We start from the raw sequence: 23,112 nt of genomic DNA, 5'->3' as shown, positions 1-23,112 counted from the left end.
ATACTTTTATTACTTTCTCAAGCATGTTAAAAAGGCCTCAGTATATGCAAATCAAACTTGGCCTGTAAAAATTACCAGATTTTCGATAATGTAGTTTACGCAGTTTGCCTTTGCTTTTGCGAAACAACTTTTCAACACCCACTTGGTTTGCGTGTTCTAAGAGAAAACCCTTATTACAATTTGTATCAATGAAATGCATGTGCGATGAGCTAAGGAATGACAGTAGTGAAATAAATTTAAAATTTTTAAAGGGATATGATCGTTAAGAATAACATACCATAAATAAGTGATATAAAGGCGTACCAGCGATTATTATAAGAATTATAAGATTTGAGCTTACAGTACTAGGAGCAAGACAATATTCTGTCTATGGGATTATTTCAAGACAATAAACTAATAATTTGATTTATCTCAGACAATACCAGATCAAAATACCTATTGAATTGATAAATTGAAATAGGAAGGGTCATTGAAGTCAATTAGGTTTCGGGCGTATTTGACGTTTAGATTTCTGTAGCATATGAGACAATTTAATTAGTCGTTTCCACTCTTACTATTAGTTGAATTGACCTAACGTTCCATACATTAATTGTACTGTTTGTGAGAGGGGATTTCCTGTTGTCCTATATGCACACTTGAAAGTAGCCCGCCAATCACTCGACACTATACGCATTTTATATGTCACAAGCAATTTGCTGTGTGACTCTATTGTTTTTCCACGTCATCTGTGCCTTTGATTAGGTAATGAAACCAGTCATCAGCGGGCGAAAAGCTTTGATATTTTTGCAAAAATGATTATATATATGAAAAGCTGTACCTCAAATCGCCACACTTGCAACGTTGGACAAGTTAGCTTTGGACCCCTACTCAACTAACTAACGATTTCAACTATGTATTCAACTAAATTTACATTTGGCATCCGGAGTCTAAATAAAAAAGTTATAGATAGATGCTGCAAGAAATAACAGAATGAATTGTGATCAAGTAGTTCCCTTTTTTTTATATTTTATAAAATCATTGGTTGGCACAGAAAATCAAATTACAAGTGAAATTATTAGATTAAGTCATCTTTGTTATGGCCGTGATAAATCGAGTCGAGATATATGCACATGTATGCACAGGCATCTATACATGCACCATGCACACATGTATGCATCCCAATAAAATATGGAGTATTATTTTAGAAAAAATATTAAAAAACCAAAATCGAACAAATTTCAGATAGTGTAATTATTTATACATCACTATACACTTATTCAAATAAATTGCTTGCAATATTTTGATGCCCACTGCAGTATGCAACGACTTCTTAGATCTTCGAAATCAGAAGAAATTCAACCTTTTCCATCTCGACTACGGGAATGCATTAAAAGAAATGCGCAAGAACTGGAAAACAAGGTGAAATGCAAACCTATGGAAAAATTTACAACAAAAGAAAATGTTTTATTGAGAGATATAGACTTGAAAACAAACAATAGCAAATCTATTGAATTCCAAGATTTTTTTGAAGAAAGGGAAATAGTTGGATCATTTTCTAAAACATGTGAACATGTTTGTATCATCGGATCCAAGGGGTCAGGTAAAACAACCGTATTAGCCAGGTTCATTGGTGAAGCATACGCAGGTCGCATTCCTCAAATTGAAAATGAACATGTTTTACATGCCATAAACTGCCACCGCTTTGATGCAAACGAGGAAATCACAGTACCCGAGTTTCTTTTTGGCGACTTCGGCGAAGAATCAGTAACACTTAGTGAAAAACGAGAGGGATATGAGTGGATGAAAAACAATCCCACAAAACTTACATTTGTGGTGGACTCTCTAGAATCACTTCGTTATCCTATTGAAGAAGACAATACAGTAGGGCATTATGATCGCGCAACTCCTCGTACTATTCTACGCAATTTAATAGAGGGCAATTTATTCATTTCCTGTGCAGTACTCACCACATGCGAAGCAAAAAAATTTGAAGAACACGTTGATGGAGACGATAAGCTACCTGTTGAAAAGATTATTATTGTGACTGGATTGTCACCAGCATCAATAAATAGAATGGCATCAAAATATCTTGGAGAAGAGCGTTTTAACGAGTCTTTTGTTTACCTCAAGAGCGTATCACCCTATTTAATGACTTTATGTGAAAACCCTACGATACTAATTTTAACATTGGCAAGCATCAAAAATTGTGACGATCCTGAGTTTCTGCCAAAAAGCATGTCAGGTGTGGTGATAAAAATTTTGAATCGCATTATTGAGAAATCTAAAGATGTGGATTATGGAAACATCGCCATTACATTAGAAAAATTGAAGTTTCTAGCTTTTCACATAAAAAGGAAGAAAATTTCTGACATCACCTCAGAGCAACTCCAGGCGACAGGACTTACATCTACTGTTCTACTAAGCAATTGGTTTGTTTTGGATGGCATTGCGTTGATCTCAGAGGTTGAAAGCAGCTCACCCGGAGAAAAAAATTTGCAATTCATCCATCCAGTCTTAATTGATGTACTCTTTGGAATATTCATTGCTGAGCTCGAATGGGAAAAGTTCTCAAAATTTGTAGAAAATTTTTTTAGTAGTAATCGTTATTCGCCAATTGCAAGATATGTTGGAGGATGCATCATGGACGAAAAATTATTTGAAGAAAGCCTCAATTGTTATGCTATGAGTGAGTGACTTTTCATTCAAATCTAAATTTCAGTTTCTCGTAATTTATTTTCTTTTGTACTCCTGATACATGTATCACAGGAATTAAATTTGATGGCATTTTTGAGAAAACGACGCGCTTTTGACACCGATTTTTCAATTTTGCGTTATTGAAACAGCAGTTTGTCAAAATTTCCTATCCAAAAGCGGGTATTATCGAGAAAATTTTACCGAGTAAAGTATGTATTTATGTTATAATTTTCTATAGCATAAATGTAAAATACAATATTTTAAAAGATCGCAATATTTTTACAGACACAGTTCGATTAACCCAGCTTAGGAATGACAAAGATCGCAAATGCACTATGATAAAACGTAGGCTGACATCCTGGCTACTAGAGCTTGAAGATATCTTTGAGCTCGACAATCAGCTAAATTTATTCCACACCATATGTGAATGCGGCAGAGAAATCAAGCCTATCGTATACTTGAACATTGACAAGATAAAATTGTGTCGTTTCGGATCATGGATTCTCAACAGTGCAGATATGTGCTCCATTGCCACCATCATAAGTTATCGTGTGGAGCTTGAACAACTGGCTCTCACTGATTGTCCTGTCTCACCAATTCTCCTCGACACACTTCAGAGATGTATACGTGCTATCAATAAATTCAGCAAGGTAGTGTTTTTTATCTTCTTCTATATTAATCAGAATCGGACTCGAATACACACTCATTTGTAAACAAATGTTTGAATATATTGGGATCTATACGGAGTATTATCAGAATATGTTCAATATAATATATCGAAACAATAGTATATAAATGACCATATTATTTAGGTACAAAATTTTGCACTCAATATCGACGAAGGTGAAAAAATTGCAACTGAAGAATACATTCATTCCATTACCGGGCTTCTTATGTATACATCAAATAATATGGACCTCAGGGGATGGCGATTGAACAACAATGGAATTACGTTATTGCAGAAAATGCTGAACGATCTTCAAAAATATGTTAGTTCCTTTTACCACAGCAATTTTATCATACAAGTATTGAACTTCAATTGTGACATATATCCCATCGCCGTAATACCTATACAATACTAACAAATCTTTTAATTTGTTTTCGTCAGAGTCTCAAAATACAGACAGGCCCTGAAAAATTCATTGTTACTCAAAGTAATTGGTACGACGCTATCCGTAAGTATTTTCAACTTTTTGTAAAACGCAATGGGTGCTACTTTGTTATGATATTTCAGCAGTTTCGTCATTTTAGTAATTTTACCTAAGATTAAGAACAGAATTCTATGGGAATGTTTATAAAGTCCATGTATCTGAAATCAAATAACTGCTTAACTGACCCCATACCAGACATGAACTAGTAACCAAACGAGAGTCCGTGGTTCGTCATTCCGCTCCCCCGAAATAATTATTCAATTCATATCTTACATCGTCATTCAATGCGTTTAATTTTCCTCTCCTTCTTATACAGAGAAAGAAATACCACCAGAAGGCGGCTGTGTTTCGTTGCACGATTTTAACTTTGATTTTCCAAAGGGTTCATTGACAGACAAAACCAAGGTAGATTTTCTAAATTTTATGATTTAGGCTACGTCTGAAAGACGTCCAGCGAATGTTTACACTCACGGTGTTTAATTGGACGCCAATTTGAGCTGCGAATTGTTTGTTTTGGTTCATTTTGTTGTAGGAAAGTTCAATTGCTTTTATTTTTGACTCTGAATAGTTGGAGTAAAAATGGAAGTGCTTTACAAAGGGCTAGGTTTTTAAATAAATATATATTTTTTCATTTTGGTATGAGGTTTTTTAGAGACCGTGTTATACGGCCTGTGGCGTGCGGAAAGGACCAATTACGAAGTACAACTGATTATTGCAGGTACAGTTGGAAATGACAAATTTGCCCCCCGAGTATCCAGATGCCTATCTAATCATTTCATCAACAGTAAACGTTTCAATCAACGCTGAATTATGGAAACCTTTAAATATCCGCGTAAATCCATGGGTCTCCAAAGACGATAAAGAGGATGAGGTTATTTTAGAAGTGCTTCATTTGGAAGACGGAAGCGATTCGTGGACGACTGTGGAAACCATGCCGTTTTCGGACGAAACCGACGTGGTATTCCAATGTCAAAGTTTCAGTAGAATTTCACTTGCAATCAAGATGCTTTTTGGACACAAAGTCAGTTTACCTATAAGCGGTGTGATTTGTTTCAACAAAAATATTTGGTGCGTGTGGTTTTTTCTTGACACAAAGGCCACTAGAAGCGAAGCAATTGAAAATCTTAAATATGAAGGATATAAAAGTCTATGTTCATTTAACACGGTGTTTGCAAAATTTGGAGATGAGATTGAAGTCAAATTAGAAATCCTACGGCCTGATGAAGGTTTCTCTTTTCGATTTCGCCATAAACTAAGCTTTCAGCTAAATCTTAAAATGAGGAAACTTGGACTTCCCCACTTGACGTATTATCTGGAACATGACGGACCTGTCCGGAAACCATGCACTCTGAAAATTGAATATGACATCATGCTAAATAACACACAAGCTGAAAATGGATTTGGATGTTTTGAACATAATGTAGAGGCCACACTAGATAAAAGTAAGTTGGAGTATTAAACTTGTTGTAAATATATTTACAGAGTTATATGAAACGAAATTTCATCTCGACCAAATTCTGCTGTGGTTAATTTTTTGTTATAAATTCTAACGCTCTTATCAAAGTTTACAATAATTGCGTATGTTTATTTGGTACATTTGGTGTTTTGTTTGGGCGATGATCGCATTTCTTTCATGATATTTTTATCAAAAGGAAATGTCGAAATTCCTTGGTCGATATTGTCGAGCGCTTAATCTGCTCTATTGGTTCAAAGTAAAAGTAATATATATTTTTGTTTTCTAGGTTTTTCGCGTCCCAAGAAGCGCATCGAAGATGTTTTGAATGAAATTCCAACACGCTTTTCTGCTGGAAAATTCAAAAATTTTGCACTTTCGAGCAGAGGCTTATCTTTGGACATGTCAGAAGTGGACCACATGGATGAAGAAAATCGGAAAATAAACGATAAAATAAGAGCTATGGTTATGGCATGGAAAGAAAAAAATGGTATGATCTAAATTTATCAATCTCCTACCTTTATGTCCATTTGTATGTCAATTTTATTTGTTTACTGAACAATTTATCGCGTATGTCATTTTCATAGTTAGTAGTTTTTCGCTTTATCCTCCGACGTTTTTTTTGGTATTTTTTTTTTTTATAATATTCGATCGGTACGCGATATCGAAAATTAACTTTGGAGTAAAAGATTTCAACTATCTCGTTCTTGAATTCACTTTCTAATAGACTCGTTTTCTTTTTATTGGTAGGAAACAACGCAACTGGCGAAGCACTATCACGAATCATTGAAGCCTATTTTGATGAAAATCCAACCTCCGACAATACCGAACGTTTGCTGTTGGAAAGAACTTACGAAGAAGCGGCTTCTCATTATGGCTCGTTTCACGAGTGGATCGGGTTTGCAAGCTCAGGGCATGGTTTGAATATACCATTACAAATAAGGGAACAAATTATCGGAGATCAGGAGAACATCACCCGAAATCAAAAATTACAGATGTTACGCTACTGGACTGAATCGGCTGGTAAGGTCTTGGTGATGTTATTGTTGTAAAAGATTTTCTCCAAAGCTAATAGACCAATCGGTCCAAATTTCAGTATATACTCAAAGTTGGAATTTACTCTATAGGGCTCGATATTCCAGCTAAAATAATGATATTTTGTTTCAATTCAAACGAACACTTGTATGACGTAAGAAAATTTTTCATTTGTTTGTGCTGGTCCGCCGACCTATTCTACAAAATAGGTTGTAATCTAAAACCTCGCCGGCCCCAGTTCCCCGCGTAATTTCCGTGTCCACGTATTTGAGCATTACTCGCTTGTTCTGTTTTATAAAGCTTTTATAATTTGATGCTTCAACTAAAACGAGTAAATTTTTATATTTTACAGGTGATTCTGTCAGCTCTAAAATGTTAGAAGAAGTTATGGAAAATTATGATCAAGCACCGGCATAGATTTTGACTCTTCTGCGTGTTGAATTACATTATCGACAAATTAGAGAATATCGTTGGTGGTTTATGAAAAAAAAAATCGATGGCAGTTTATTGGCGCAATATGGGTGGTGTCAATAAACCATGAACAGACATTCACGATTTGGTCAAAAAAACACATTTTATCTTGATGACTTGACTGTATACACATTTGGAAATACCAACTATTTACATTTCCAGTGGCCAGCCTGGACTGCATGGCAACTGAATCGTGGTTTTTGTCATCTTTCACGCATTGCTCTTGTCGGAATATATATATACTCGTGGTCGTTTTATGAAATGTTTATTTATGAATAAACTCTTTACTCTGAGAGCTTGAATAAGGGATAATTCTATTTTTATTGGTGTGATTTAGAAACGCCACTGCCTGAGAAAATCTATATTAGTAACTATTTTAATTGTACATTCTTTATTGTAAAATTGTATGCCGTAACGAACATGTAAAGAAACTACGTGCGTTGTTATACATGCAAAATCGTGTATTGCCTTGTTGAATTGTCCCAAGAATAATTATTCAATTAATTCGTAATTTCCTTTAAACGCTCAAACATATCACTTTTAATAATTTTGTTCATTTATTTATATATATATATATGTATGTGTGTGTGTGTTCTGTATAATACTGTTACATTATCGCGTGAGCGCACTAATCAAAGCTTTGTACATGATTTCATATAACTGTATTCCTCTAAAATAAAAAAATAAAAAAAATTATTGTACGAGAAATATCGGTCATCAAATAATAAGTATATAACAGAATTTTAGTAACTTCTTTCATCTTCAAGTAGTGAAGTTCTTACTGAACTATACCTAAGATAAGACGCGGTGTTTTAGCGCGTATGGATGCCAAGTTCGGTAAATTAGTAATCTATGAAATATCTCCACATATATATATATATATATATATATATTTTTTTTTTTTCTATTAAGAAACTAGATAAGAGACGCCACTATTTTCAAGATCAGGTATTCTATCTTAAAATTTCTTGCGCACTTTAAATATAGGTAGTCGCAAACAGACTGTATATTATTCTCTCACGTAACGTTTAGTAGCGAGACGACTGATATTTAAACAATAAGAGTGTAATGAAAAAATTGATGGTCTGTTTGAGGTTGCCTTTTATTCAAGCCTCACATTCCACATGCTCAAGTATATTAAAATGCAAACAATGACGTAGTCGACTCGACAATAAGCTCCAAAAACGTCATTCGAATGTTAAGTATATAATTCTCAGCGAGTAGCCGATTTTGTAAGTCGCATTATTAGGAAGTTGTAGGAAGTTTATTTTCTCAATACCAAACACAGTGGTACTAATGATAAAAATGCAATTAGTAACTTAAAACATATGAATATTAAATCAACAAAAGACAATGATATTCCCTGTATTCTGTGTAGACTCGTACATTGCAATTGGATCTTTCCCAATATCTACAATTTATACAACATAACACTGAACGAATCTATTCTACATTAAGATTTCGGCTTTTCCATAGATTCAGCCGAGATAACTCGTATTTTGTAATCATTTTAAAACCACCCACCGACTTTTATACTAATAAATGACTATATTTAAAAGCACAAAGAAAGACGTAAATCCTACAAAACCATAGAGTCAGTTATAAAGCATTTATTACTGTAAAGCTTATTTTTCTTTTTGTACATTTCCTCTTCAAGTTCATTAAGAAAAATTTTATATAAGGGTAACAATTCATGCAAACAATCGAGTTTATTTTTAATATCCTGAAGTTTCACCTCAAGTCGACGTAAGTTATTATATTCGCCGGAACGAAAGCAATTTGGAACCAGAAATTTTCTAATCTTATGATGAAATTCTTCTTTTTTAATTCTTTGTCCTTAATTTTCTTCAACAACTTCTCTTTCTACTGCTCCTTATCACGCAAAGCCTAAACGATAATAATTATTAAAATAAACTAAAGGAAATCTTATCATCCAAGCAAATAAAAGACTATAGACCAGTGGTTCCCAACCATTCTACCCTGGCGGACCGGTAAAATTAAATATAATGTACTCGCGGCAAAAATTGAAATGAGTGGAAAAGAAAATAATAACATATATTTGCGTGATGTCGGGCAATCACTATGCTTTTAGAAAATAAGATACACTTAAAAACAAAATAATAAGCCAACCAAAAATTTAAATGGGTGAAACATAAAATAATAACAACTCATTATGCGTAAAAAAGCGCACATCTCACATAAAAAAACATGTACATGCCAAATCATGTACAAACACAATTACCTCCAATGAGAATTTTGCTGCTGTTTCGTTTCCAATACAGAATACAGGATTGCAAGCGAGGCATAAAATAATGGAGTTGCAACACGTAGCTTTGCAGCGGCTCACAGTCAATTTATTTGCTTCGTTTCAATTAAAGCGAGAAGTATCTGTTTGAAAATTCGAGCAACTGTTTGATTACTCGATTACTCAGCGATGGGTATTCGGTATCAAGAGAGCTCAAGAATGAATTGCGACAATGATTCTTTTTTAAATCTGAACTGTAAAGTAGAGGTTTCATCGGGTTCATCATATCAATCCCTCTGCAGTTGATCGACGCCCCAAAAATTTATATTACAATGATAAAGTTGTTGCTAACTTGGCACCAGGCTCAAAATCCTGCTGTGCATCACCCGGAAAATATCTCAGCGGCAACCGGTTTTATTACGGGTCTCGTGACCACTTGTAGGGTCGCAACAAGTTCATATCTCGCTGGGTGTCATGGTGAAGCTCTGGAATGTTATAGTGTTCTTGACAGTTTTCTGGTTTAAACAAAGAAATATTTATAACCTCTCATTTGGTTGGTAACATTAATCAAAAAAAGCATGCAGAGCGAAAAAAAGGAGGCATGCTTATTTTCAGGTTTCTGAATCTTGCGAGATTTGACGGAGCGCTTTCGCGATGAATCGGAACGAAAAAACAAAAAGTGTGATTACTCGGCGCCAAGACGTCGCAGGACCATAAATCCCGCACTTATCAAACGCCAATATGACGGCGGAAGAGAAAGACAGCATCTATATTGATTATATGAAATTGACTATTTGTGATAAATTTATTAATATTTAATGTGTAATATATAGAAAACACTGTAATGATAATAAATGTGTGCCAATACATAATTATGTGACTAAAAAGGCAATCATCAATATACTTAATATAAAACTACATTTTTGGTCTCTATTTTCATTTTAATGAAAAGATTAGTTCGCTCCAATCGACTCATTTGACAAATTTTATCATATGTTTCCCTTGTGGTGGTATTTTTCAACTGAAAAAGTGCGGCCCCCACATGTGAATGACAGGAGACAGATTTGCTACATCCCAGGCCAGAACTAACCAAGCAAGCAATATTCCAATTGTAATTGAAAACAGAACCATTTCCACAAAATACGGTCTCGTAGTAACGGACCAGAATTTTTGCCATGTTGCGTTGAAGACTAAAAATTAAATCAATTCGATTAATCAAATGCGTTGATAAAGCACAATTGTAACCTTTAATCAAAAACGCACAATTTTTCCATGTGGAACGCATTTGGCCTGAGGGCCACAGGATGCACACCCCTGATTTAAAATAAAAATAATAAAAATATTTCACTCTTAATTGGCCTTCAATTTATTCATTCGTATGTATAACAACATCTATAATTTGATAATCATCCGAATTATTACTTATCGATTTTATTACTTATCGACTTTAATCGATAAATATGTTGATAGGTATTTATCTGTTTGTCTGTCTGTTTGTCTGTTAGATGCACGCGATATCTCACGAAAGCAAGATTGAATCTGCTCAAGATTTTGCATGTGCATTCATTATATGTCGTACCAGAAGCCTATTGATTTAAGATGACTTATGTCATATAATTAGCGAGTCATTAATTAATTAGTGATGGGACACAAGGTGTCACTGTGGATTAAGAGCGTTGTTTTGGGGGATCCCCTAACTTTCGATCGATAAGTCTTCGGTCTCTGACCGATATTCTTGTTTTTAAGTTAGTTATACGCGGCATCATTATCAGAAACTCGCACTGGGCAGTAGAAAAGTTTGCCACTCCCCCACATCACCCAATGAAGTATTAACGAGAATTAAATACTTTAAATAAATAGCAATAGAATTATAAATTGTGAAAATAACAAATCAGCCCTTTTATGAACTAAGGTGACGATCGATGTTAGTATTGTATGACATTGATGTACACCATATAATAATATTATCAGAGTGAAGTGTTAAAAAATAAGTAAAGCTTTTCACAAAAGACTGTATAACATAGACAAACAAATACCAACATACAAGAAGTTCAAATTGTGTTTTTTGAGAACTAGATTTTATCGTAAAATGGACGATCGTCACAACAATGGCTAAGAATCACAACATTCTGTTTGTGTTGCGTGTGAACCTATATCAAATAGGGAAGTCATCTATTTCTTACATAAATAAAAATATAAAATGTTATTTGAATAGAAGGTCGTCTTACAATCTACACAGTATAGACCAGGAAAGCGAGAAAGCTAAATCACTGGTTTGGTTCAAAAATACATGGGCGTAAAAAGACAGAAAAATATCATTGAGACACTGTAAATATATATGTAATACTACTACACTTCACTTATAATTAGCCAATGTAACACTAATTCGATTTTAATATTGGAGTATACCAGTGTCAGATACAAACATGATGCAGTTGTTTTGCTATTTACGTATGAAAACAATAATATATTCAAGCAAATCTAGATTCAGGTTTAGGAACCGCCGCCATAAGCCATTGTTATCTGATTGAATAGCTTCTTCGTGTACATATGTTTTAAAGTGGGGACGACTCCGCACCAACAGTTAAAGTAAGCCAACGAATTTACTAATCTTTTTATTGTTTTAGATCAATAAATGTCATAAACAAATGTTCACGTTGATCTTTAGGTTCATGAGCCTCTCCTAGTCAGCCATGTTTTCACGCCAAATATGTCAATCAAGATCAAATTACAGTTCCATATTTATCTTGTGGTATTGTGTGTCGTTTTCCTGTTTTGTCTGTAAAATACCGCGACCAATTTGTATTGTATTATTCCAATTCGGGAGTGGCCAAACCAAAACGATATTCGCGAAATGAAGGTGACACATCACATGTTCAATCATCCTTCGAACATAAAATTAAATTATCGGCATACCCAAGTATGAAACAGCACAGATTTTGATGTTACTTGGAACATTTGTGTCTGGATGCAGTAAGACAATACATTCATGTTTCGAATCAATTGTGGAAATTATTTAAGACTGAGTATACATTGTGTCACGTAATGTGTTTGACAATTACTTCAAAGCTGCAACGAGAACGGCGTATAATAAACATTCACACAAGGGTCATAACATAAAAACCGAAACTATTTTGTTTGATAAGACAAGGAGTATCGTATATATATTCCAAGGATTTTTGCCATGTACCTTTTATTCGTAAATTTCTCATCTTTAACAAATTTTAAACAAATAATGGCATTTAGATCAGGCGATCAGTTTTATCCAGCTGTACATGGAAGACAAAAGTCTAGTTTAAATTGGGGGGAAAGAAATGAGTATCAGATACAACGTTTAGACAAAATTCAGAAATATGCTGGCACTATATATATATATACCGGTACGTATAAGTGCAAATTTCAGTTGTGAATTACATTTGAAATAAAAGTAATAATTTTTTTCGTATTGATGTAAATGTGAGTGAACTGATAATTTCGAAAGTGGCATATTCATAAGTATCCTGCTCGATATAGCTTATCGAAAGCGTCATGAAATCAAAAATTCTTTCGCGAGCCTGGTTTACTGAATCTTTATTGTTGTTAAGTTAGTGTCAAAACGCGTTTTCCGGGATATGATGCAAATTTGACTTAAGTTTATGACTTTACTTTGAATTATGCTAGCACCGCTTATACAGTACTGTGTTGATTTTCCATCTCAATAGGATAGACACAGGGACAATAAAAGAATTTTAAGTGAAAATTATCTTTCGACGACGATACGTGGATCGCGGCACCATTGGTTTCGAATTCCCAGGCCATTCCTATTTGTGGTTATGTACATGGAACAATAAAAGAGCAAGTTATCCTAATATCATACACAAACGAATGTCCGCTTCAAAAGCGTTGTATCCGTAACGCCGCGATTCACATTTATTTGTTGGTTACACAATATGAATAGATAAAGAACATCAACACTTTATCCTTTTATAGATTGGTATGATACAGTTTTGAGTTTTACACAAAAAGTACATGTATCCGGACCGTGGCACTCCGTGGTACTGTATTTCACGAAATACACGCCGGAAAACAGGATTCACGTGAATAGGAAAAACGCAAAAGCGTTAAATATGTTCTGTGAAATGTTTTTATCGTTCGGAAGAGGTTTATCTCCACGCCAGAGTATATGTGTGTATGTTTCTATCATTAAAAATGTAGGCCCTATAAGATAATATTTGGATCTAAGCTTATAGTACTGAGAGCTGGACTATATTCTTCTGGGATAATTTCAAGACAATAAATTAATGGTAATTTGATTTATATGAATACCTATGTTCAGATTGAATTACCTATTGAACCAACAGTTGTTATAGGAAGGGTCATTAAAATCAAGTTTTGTTTGGGGCCTAATTGATAGTAAGATTTCGGTAGCATATTTGAAAGTTTAATTTCCCCGTTCCACTCTTACTATTAGTTAAATTGACCTAATATTTCATACACTAAGTGAAATGTTTGTGAAAGGAATTGTTATCCTTTCTATTGTAATCTCTTATGAACCTATGAAAGAACCGAAATTTTATTGTTTTCCATTTCAAATCCGCCATTCACTCTATACGTATTTCATAGGTACGGAACCACCCCTTTTTTATAGCTCTATTGTTATATCTCGTAGGCTTTCTAATTGATAGGAAAGCCTTCAACTGATTACTAGCTGTTGTAAAGCGATGCTGTTGCAAAGTGCTTGTTGTATCAAGCCTGTCAGAATTGCGATCGAGTAGTAAACGTAATTAGAATTTCATAATTTTTATAAAATGATTACTAGATGTTCAGAATTAATCAATTATATTTTAAATCATCACTATACACTCTCTAATATAAGTTACATGTAACATTTTGATGCACGCGCATGATGAAACGGCTTCTTAGATCTTCAAAATCAGAAGAAATCCAACCTTTTCCATCTCGACTACGGAAATGCATTAAAAGAAATGCGCAAGAACTGAAAAACAAGGTGAAATGCAAACCCTTAGAAAAATTTAGAGCAAAAGAAAATGTTTTATTGAAAACCATAGACTTAAAAACAAACAATAGCAAACCTATTGAATTTCAAAATTTTCTTGAAGAGAGGGAAGTAGTTGGATCATTTTCTAAAACATGTGAACATGTTTGTATCATCGGATCCAAGGGGTCAGGTAAAACAACCGTACTAGCCAGGTTCATTGGTGAAGCATACGCAGGTCGCATTCCTCAGATTGAAGATGGACACGTTTTACATGTCCTAAACTGCAACCGCTTTGACGCAGACGAGGAAATCACAGTACTTGAGTTTCTTTTTGGCGACTTTGGCGAGGAATTAGTAACACTTGGTGAAAAACGAGAGGGATATGAGTGGATGAAAAACAATCCCACGAAACTTACATTCGTGGTGGACTCTCTAGAATCACTTCGTTATCCTATTAAAGAAGACAATACAGTATGGCATTATGATCGCGCAACTCCTGGTACTATCCTACGCAATTTAATAGAAGGCAATTTATTCATTTCCTGTGCAGTACTCACCACATGCGAAGCAACAAAATTCGAAGAGCGAGTCGATGGGGACGATCAGCTGCCCGTTGAAAAGACTATTCTTGTGTCCGGATTGTCACCAGCGTCGATAAACAGAATTGCATCAAAATATCTTGGAGAAGAGCGTTTCAACAAGTCTTTTGTTTATCTTAAAAGCGTGTCACCGTATTTAATGACTTTATGTGAGAACCCTACTATATTAATTTTAACATTGGCAAGCATCAAAAACTGTGACGATCCTGAGTTTCTGCCTAAAGGCATTTCAGCCGTAGTTATTAAAATTTTGAATCGCATTATCGAGAAATCTAAAGATGTGGATTCTGAAAACCTCGTCATCACAATAGAAAAGTTGAAGTTCCTAGCTTTCCACATAAAAAGAAAAAAAACTTCTAATATAACTTCTGATCAACTCCAAGCGACAGGACTTACGTCTAATGTTCTACTAAGCAGTTGGTTTGTTCTAGATGGCATTCCATTGATCACAGAGGTTGAAAGCAGCTCACCTGGAGAAAAAGACTTGCAATTTATGCACCCAGTTTTAATTGATGTACTCTTTGGATTATTCATCGCTGAGCTAGAATGGGAAAAATTCACAAAATTTGTAGAAAATTTCTTCAGTAGCAGTCGTTATTCGCCAATTGCAAGATATGTTGGAGGATGCATCATGGACGAAAAATTATTTGAAGAAAGCCTAAATTGTTATGCGATGAGTGAGTTTCTAAGTTATAACTTCTCGTTATTTATCTTCTCTTATTTTGAAGATTATTTTGGTCATCCTATCATAAGAGGTAATTTAATATCACTTTGGAGGAGATTGCGCAATGGCGCGTTCCAATCTCTACTTTTTATGTGATTAAAACAGCCGCATTTTGTAACCATAAGCGATTTTTAAAACGATAATTTTTCCAAGTCAAGAATATGTAAGCGATATGTCCATAGGTGACAGCGCATTTGGACCCACGTAAATTTGCACCTTTATATCTAACATACGGTTCAATCTATATGCGGGTGCTAAAATCCATGGGTTAGGGTTAGTATGGGTTCAAATATCCATAGGTGCAATAGTATGCAGGTGTAATTGTCGTGGGTTCAAATTACGGGTTCAAATGTAATGGAACCATGTCCATATAATATACAAGAAAAATTCACTACTCTAAATTATAACAATACCTTTACAGACACAGTTCGATTAACTCAGCTCAGGAACGATAAAGATCGCAAATGTACTCTTTTAAAAGGAAGTCTAACATCCTGGTTACTCGAACTTGAAGATACATTTGAGCTCGACAATCAGCTGAATTTATTTCACACCATATGTGAATGCGGCAGAGAAATTAAGCCTATTGTGTACTTGAATATCGACAAGATAAAATTGTGTCGTTTTGGATCATGGATTCTCAACAGTGCAGATATGTGTGCCCTTGCTACAATCATAAGTTACCGTGTGGAGCTTGAACAGCTGACTCTCACCGATTGCCCTGTCTCACCAATTCTCCTCGACACACTTCAGAGATGTATACGTGCTATCAATAAATTCAGCAAGGTAGTGTTTATTTATTTACTTCTATTTTAATCGGATTCGGCTCAAATACACAATCATTTGAAAACGAATGTTATTTTTCATAAGACTGTAATATATATATATATATATGTGCGGTGACACAGAAAACATAAATAATACGGCTGCAGTTTGAAATTCTTATCAAAATATACCTCATTTAAACAGCTTATTTATCAAGTACCTATTATAGTTATACAAAAGATTTCTTATTGGAATCTACTGAGCATTTTCATCTGTTTTTAATATACAAATAAAACTATACCCTACATATTATGACCATATTATTTAGGTACAAAATTTTGCTCTGAATATCGAGGAAGGTGAAAAAATTGCCACTGAGGAATATATTCATTCCATTACTGGACTTCTTATGTATACATCAAATAATATGGACCTCAGGGGATGGCGATTGAACAACAATGGAGTTTTGTTATTGCAGAAAATGCTGAACGATCTTCAAAAATATGTTAGTTCCCTTTACCACATATTGCGTTCAGATATTCGCAATAGCTTTGGCGTTTGATTCAGCGACGCACAAATTCTAACGTATATCCGAATTGGTATACAGTATATATATATTCAAGTTTGCGGCCCGCAATGACTTTTCGCATGTGAAAGTGGCCCGCGGCTCTAATAAGGTTGGACATGCACGTGTTAATATATATATATGATCAAAAAACATTTAAATCCACACAATAAAACCACATTTGATGTAATCAAGGTTTGGGTGTTTAGATAACGTATATTAACCCTGATTTAGCCAGTATTTGAAATGCAACTCCTTGGACATAAGGTTAACTACCTATATTCAGGCAGCTACTACCTAGTACCTACGCTTTCCAACTAGTAGGGGCGTACTGAATATTATAAACGCTACACAACGCATAATTCTTATCGTTACATTGTTTCAATATTGTTACGTAAAAATAATGCCACGATTTCCAGATCTAATCGAAACTGTAGGCTATGTCACATTTGGAAATGTCTCGTGACCAATCTTGAATAACTTCGCGATCCACTGGTTGTGAAGCCCTACCTTAGATGTTTTAGAAAAGAAACCTCATATCTTATAGGAAGAAGTCGTAATACCTATACAATACTAATATTTTTATCTCCTTTTTCTCTTTTTCAGAGTCTTAAAATACAGACAGGCCCTGAAAAATTCATTGTTACTCAAAGTAATTGGTATGACGCCACCCGTAAGTATGTTTAACTTTTTCTAAAGTGTAATGCTGGACAAAATACGCTGCTTCAGAATCACATCTATGTTATGTAAAGTTTAATAAAATTATTGTATGTAAGACAGAAGTATGATTTCATTTATACATCAAAAAAGCCCGAAAGCTTCGTCATTTTTTTCATCAAACATCGTAAGTCAGTGTGTGAATTTTTCTCTTTTTTATACAGAGAAAGAAATAACACCGGAAGGTGGCAGTGTTTCGTTGCACGATTTCAACTTTGATTTTCCAAAGGGTTCATTAACAGACAAAACGAAGGTGGGTTTTCAATACTTTATCAATTTTTCTGGAGATATTGTTTTGCGCCATATATGTCGTATCGGAAAGACCAATTACCAAGTACAACTGATTATTGCAGGTGCAGCTGGAAATGACCAATTCGCCCCCCGAGTATCCAGATGCCTACATAATTATTTCATCAACGGTAAACGTATCAATCAACGCTGAATTATGGAAGCCCTTGAACATTAGCGTAAATCCTTGGGTATGCAAAGACGATAACGATGATGATGTTATATTAGAAGTGCTCCACTTGGAAGAAGGAAACGATTCATGGGCGGCGGTGGAGTCTATGCCGTTTTCGGACGAAAGCGACGTGGAATTTCAATGTCAGAGTTTCAGCAAGATTTCACTTGCTATTAAAATTCTTTTCGGACACAAAGTCATTTTTCCTATAAGTGGTGTGTTTTGTGTTAACAAAAACATTTGGTGCGTGTGGTTTTATATTGACACTAAGGCCACTAGAAGCGAAGCAATGGAAAATCTCAAACAAGAGGGATATAAACATCTGTGTTCGTTTAACACAGTGTTTGCAAAATTTGGAGATGAGATTGAGGTCAAATCAGAAATCCTACCGCCTGATGAAGGTTTCACTTTTCGATTTCGACATAAACTGAGCTTCAAGCTGAATATTAAACTGTGGAAATTTAGACTTCCCCACTTGACGTATTATCTGGAACATGAAGGACCTGTCAGGAAAGCATGCACTCTGAAAATCGGATATGACATCATGCTAAATAACGCACAAGCTGATAATGGATTTGGATATTTTGAACACGATGTCGAGGCCACACTGGATAGAAGTAAGTTGGAGTAATTAATTTGATGTATACGAAACAAAGTAACATCTCAAACAAAGACTTCTTTAGTCAAATTTTTGCTATAAATTATAACACTTTTTTCCAAGTTTGCAATAATTTGTTTGTTTATTGGACACGTAGTGGACATATGGATTGATTTGTTTGCTATGTAGTTGTAAATATTGTTAGAATTTTATTACCTATCGTTATGAAATAATCGCTTTTCTCTTTAACTACTGGACCAAATGCTTTGAAATTTTTAGTGGTTCAATATTGTATTCTTTGCTAGAAGGCTATCACTTTAATTTCTTTCACTAATTTCTGTGGACTCTAAGAGTTTCGATTTTTGTGTGCGATGATGTTTTGCTTGAGCGATAATCGCAACGATATTTTTTCTGAAAACGGAAAAACTTAATGTTCTAATAAAGTACTATATATTTTTATTGTCTAGGTTTTTCGCAACCTAAGAAGCGCATCGAAGACATTATAAATGAAATTCCAACACGCTTCTCTGCGGGAAAATTTAAAACTTTTTCACTTTCGAAACGAGGCTTATCTTTGGATATATCGGAAGTAGACCAAATAGATAACGAAAACCAGAAAATAAACGATAAAATACGAGCTATGGTCATGGCATGGAAAGCAAAAAATGGTATATTCTAATTTTTATCAATCTTCTTATTTTAGGTACTTTTATATGCCATAAATATATCTGTTTCTCGGACAATTTATTATGTATATTGTATTGTGTCAATTTTATAATAAGTAGTTTTTCGATAGTAGTTAGTCTCCGACCTTTAATCTGGTTAGTTTATTTTTTATTACATCTTGGAAATTAGATTTAGAGTTTTCACAAAAAGAAGTAAAAGAATTTGACTATCTCGCTTTTGCAATTTCTTACGATATTTCCTTTTAACGGTAGGAAACAATGCAACTGGCGAAAAACTATCGAGAATCATTGAAACCTATTTTGATGAAAATCCAACCGCCGACAATACCGAACGTTTACTTTTGGAAAGAACTTACGACGAAGTGGCTTCTCATTATGGCTCGTTTCACGAGTGGATCGGATTTGCCAGCTCGGAGAATGGTTTGAATATACCATTACAAATAAAAGAAAAATTTATCGGAAATCAGGAGAACATCACCCGAAATCAAAAATTAGAGATGTTACGGTATTGGACTGAATCGGCTGGTAAGATTTTGCATTTTCATAATGCTTTTTGAAATTATTTCTATTGTGATGTAAATCTTATTGGGTAGATTGAGTTCTTATTCTGAAAAATCCCTTTTCTCCAAAGCTAATGGATTGATCGATTCAAATTCTCAGTATAATATATACTCAAAAATGGTAATTACTGTTTTTATAAGCTCTTTCGGGCTCGATATTCCACCGAAAATTTCGATATATCGTTATACTTCAAAGATGATCGTACATTTGAACCCACGTGTATACCCGCGGGTTCAATCTATATGCGGGTGCTAAAACCCATGTGGAGGGTTAGTATGGGTTCAAATATCCGTAAAACAAAAAAATTTCCATAGGTGCAAAAGCATGCAGGTGAAATTGTCGTGGGTTCTAATGTAGGTGAGTTCAAATGTAATGGAACCTAATTCAAGAGGAACTCTTTCATGACGCAAGAAACATTTTAATCGGCCCCAGTACCCTATGTAGAGCTTTACTCTCTTATTTGGTTTTATCAAGCTTTTATAATATGACGCTATATTTTTGATGACTCGAAAACATTTTTGAAATATATATTTTTGTAAAGTTTCAATGTGACATAATTATTTTAATTGACATAAGTAACTTTTTATATTTTACAGGTAGTTCAGTAAGCGCTAAAATGTTGGAAGAAGTTATGGAAACTTATGATCAAAAATCAGCATAGATTTTGACATTTCAGCGTGTTGAATTACGTTATCGCCAACTTAGAGAATATCGTCGATGGTTAATGAACAAACTTCGATGGAAGTTTAGTGGCTCAATTAATGTGTATTGGCAAAATATCATAAAACTATCAGACCTTCACGATTTGTTCAAAAAACACCTTTTATTTTGATGAACTTGACTCTATACACATTTGGAAATACCAACTATTTTACATTTTCCCAGCCAGCTTGGACTGGTAACTGAATCGGAGTCGTAGGCATGGTCATCTTCCCGGCATTCCTGGTCGTTGATGTGCTAAATTATGAATGAACTCTTTAACCTGAGAGAATGAATAGGGGATATTTCTATTTTATTCGTGTGATTTAGAAACGCTACTGCCTATTTTTTTTGACAATTCCAATAGTACATTGTAAAATTATTATAAAATGTAATATCATAACGAATATGTAAAAATAACTAAGTGCGATGTAATTAATGTATGCAAAATCGTATATTGTCATGTTGAATTATCCCAAGAATACGTATTTCTTAACTTTCTATCCTCTACACTTCTACAGAATCATTACTTTTTTTCACATCTACAGTATATATATATATATATATACATATATGTTTTGTATAATAATCTAATATCAATATATTAAAAGCCGACTAATCAAAGATATGAACACGAAAGTCAGAAAGACTACCGCAATGTCAGCAATGATGGTGGTTCCCAAACTTTTTGTACCATCGCCCCCCTGAAGTAGTTTATACAACTTCATCGCACCCCGGCATTGCAAAAAAAATGAAAGTCTGAAACGAATATATTACGAACCAAATAAGAAGACAAATCATAGTTCATAGTGTTTTTTAATGAGATGGATGAGCTTGGTGTTCTTCAGCGAGTTTTTCATTATATCTAAAATTACCCCGTTTACTGATGGAAAGGTGATTTAGTTGTTTTGATAGCAATAGCAGCACGGCTGAGAACCCCCCTTTCACCATATCAGAGGTCGGAAATGAAAGAATTCAGGGTTCTACTCTCTCAAAAACTGTCGTGTACTCTTGCATTCAATTCCCTAAATTCACCGCATTTCACATTGAAATAATGAAAACAAAACTAATTTTCCAAAACTTATAATGATGAGCTTTACCAAAATACATGATATATAACGGTCTCCGGTAAAATTCATCCCCTATTCCTCATCCTACCGCGTCCTCCAGTCCGATCACCAGTCCATAGATTTAATCAGCCATTTGTTTTAGATTCGTGGACTCGGATGGCCCGAGAGGCGGCAAATTTTACGTCGCTCGCGGGACAAAATTTAGGGTTGCTATTCTTTTGCGGGTCGCATATATTTTTTGAAAGTTGAAAACGGAACATCGTGCAAAAACTGCGACAATTCGTGAATTCAACTGAGTCGTCTTATTAAAAAATTATTACAATGACATTCAATGTGACACTGTCTTTTTGCTGCATCACGCTTGATAGGACGCCAAGAGTGGAAGATTTTCTAAATGGGCATCACTAATCCTAGTTTTTTGCTTGTTCTTGTAATGTTCATTTTTGAAAATAATTGTTCGCACAAATATGTACTTCCTAACATCGAAGTGAATATTTTCGCATGGTTTGTGAAATTTTGATAAAGATTTTCTTTAAGAAGATACATTCTTACAAAAATTAAGCAGTGTTGAATCTCTGGAATAGAATATGAATTTTTTTTCCTTATTGCATTGCAATATATTCGAATATTTACTGCGCTATAGAACTCCTGCATAAACTTTTCTGCGTGTTTCCATTTGTCTAATTATAATTAAATTGTAGGGTCATCAAACGAGTAGCTGTTCAATATAACTTTGAGGATATAATCAAATTTAGTCTAAACGTGTCATACGATAAATTCTGTTACGTAAAAAATTGTAATTTACTCCTCGAGCGTAGATGATAAATAAAATTAATTCATCGTTAAAACCGCCGTTTGGGCGTTTCCCCTGGCATAGACTTCCTCGTTTACTTCGTGACATAGGCCAATCAGCAAGATGCAAAAATTAACGTAACAATGCCCCCTTTTGCATCCACTCAGATACATTCCTCACTCTGACAGACTTTCAGGCGTGGTCGTAAACATTACCTCACCTCATTTTTGCGACTTTGAATTATATTAGTTAGTTTTTAGTTGTTTTTCGGAAATTTATATATGATAGGTCAATGATCACTTTGACAGTCAATGATCACTTTGACCCTAGGACAGTGGTTCTTAAAGTATGGGTCGCGACCCAAACATGGGTCGCGGAAGGTTTAAAAATGGGTCGCGACAAGGTCGTCAAAGCAAGGGCAATCTAAGAGGAGAAGGACGAATTTTCAGCTTTCCCAATGTTTCAATTTAGCTTCTAAACTCTGGTATTTAAAAATAATGAAATATAAAATTTCATTCACGGAAAGAATTGTCTTGAGCTCATTGTTACATCACAATTCCGATATGCCAGTCACGTGTATTATTTTTATGGTATCGGTAACCAATAACCATTCACGTCGCTTGTCGTTGTGTTGACCGCGTGGAATGTCGTCTTAGTGGATTAAAATAACCAAAAATGGGTGTCTTTTTGGTAATGTAAATTGTAATAGACGACGCAATGAAAAAAAGCTCGCTTCTCGACATTAGATTATTCAATATCTAGAGAAAATGTGACTTCATCCCGAGGCACCATTTACCGCGAACGAAGCAGTGCGTGCACATTTGATGAGTAAAAAGTTGTATATTGCGAGAGATACCGAAGGCCAGCTA

General features: G+C 34.6%; 2 protein-coding genes across 2 annotated transcripts; both read left to right on the top strand.

The window, feature by feature from the left end:
- Positions 1-1,296: 1,296 nt before the first annotated feature.
- On the top strand, positions 1,297-7,462 carry LOC120332644 (uncharacterized). Its single transcript, XM_039399939.2, has 9 exons — positions 1,297-2,665; positions 2,959-3,323; positions 3,486-3,662; positions 3,782-3,848; positions 4,141-4,229; positions 4,543-5,266; positions 5,567-5,767; positions 6,028-6,300; positions 6,665-7,462. Exons 1-9 carry the CDS (start codon positions 1,297-1,299, stop codon positions 6,727-6,729), a joined length of 3,330 nt encoding a protein of 1,109 aa, XP_039255873.2. The 3' UTR covers positions 6,730-7,462.
- A 6,241-nt stretch (positions 7,463-13,703) lies between these two features.
- LOC120332643 (uncharacterized) lies at positions 13,704-22,013 on the top strand. Its single transcript, XM_039399938.2, has 9 exons — positions 13,704-15,282; positions 15,751-16,115; positions 16,423-16,599; positions 17,266-17,332; positions 17,541-17,629; positions 17,730-18,453; positions 18,902-19,102; positions 19,373-19,645; positions 20,278-22,013. The coding sequence occupies exons 1-9, from the start codon at positions 13,911-13,913 to the stop codon at positions 20,340-20,342; spliced, it is 3,333 nt and encodes a 1,110-aa protein (XP_039255872.2). The 5' UTR covers positions 13,704-13,910; the 3' UTR covers positions 20,343-22,013.
- Positions 22,014-23,112: the final 1,099 nt, after the last annotated feature.

This window comes from Styela clava, chromosome 13 (assembly GCF_964204865.1).
Source record: "Styela clava chromosome 13, kaStyClav1.hap1.2, whole genome shotgun sequence".
Classification (NCBI taxonomy): domain Eukaryota; kingdom Metazoa; phylum Chordata; class Ascidiacea; order Stolidobranchia; family Styelidae; genus Styela; species Styela clava.
This window is presented reverse-complemented; position numbering and strand designations above follow the sequence as displayed.

What these genes read in the sequence shown, in the direction of transcription:
- LOC120332644 (XM_039399939.2), top strand. Translation starts at nt 1,297, where the DNA reads ATGCAACGACTTCTTAGATCTTCGAAATCAGAAGAAATTCAACCTTTT. An exon ending in TGAACGATCTTCAAAAATAT is followed by an intron (nt 3,663 to 3,781) that starts GTTAGTTCCTTT and finishes TGTTTTCGTCAG; the next exon opens with AGTCTCAAAATACAGACAGG. An exon ending in GGCATGGAAAGAAAAAAATG is followed by an intron (nt 5,768 to 6,027) that starts GTATGATCTAAA and finishes TTTTATTGGTAG; the next exon opens with GAAACAACGCAACTGGCGAA.
- LOC120332643 (XM_039399938.2), top strand. Translation starts at nt 13,911, where the DNA reads ATGATGAAACGGCTTCTTAGATCTTCAAAATCAGAAGAAATCCAACCT. An exon ending in CATTAACAGACAAAACGAAG is followed by an intron (nt 17,630 to 17,729) that starts GTGGGTTTTCAA and finishes TGATTATTGCAG; the next exon opens with GTGCAGCTGGAAATGACCAA. An exon ending in GGCATGGAAAGCAAAAAATG is followed by an intron (nt 19,103 to 19,372) that starts GTATATTCTAAT and finishes TTTTAACGGTAG; the next exon opens with GAAACAATGCAACTGGCGAA.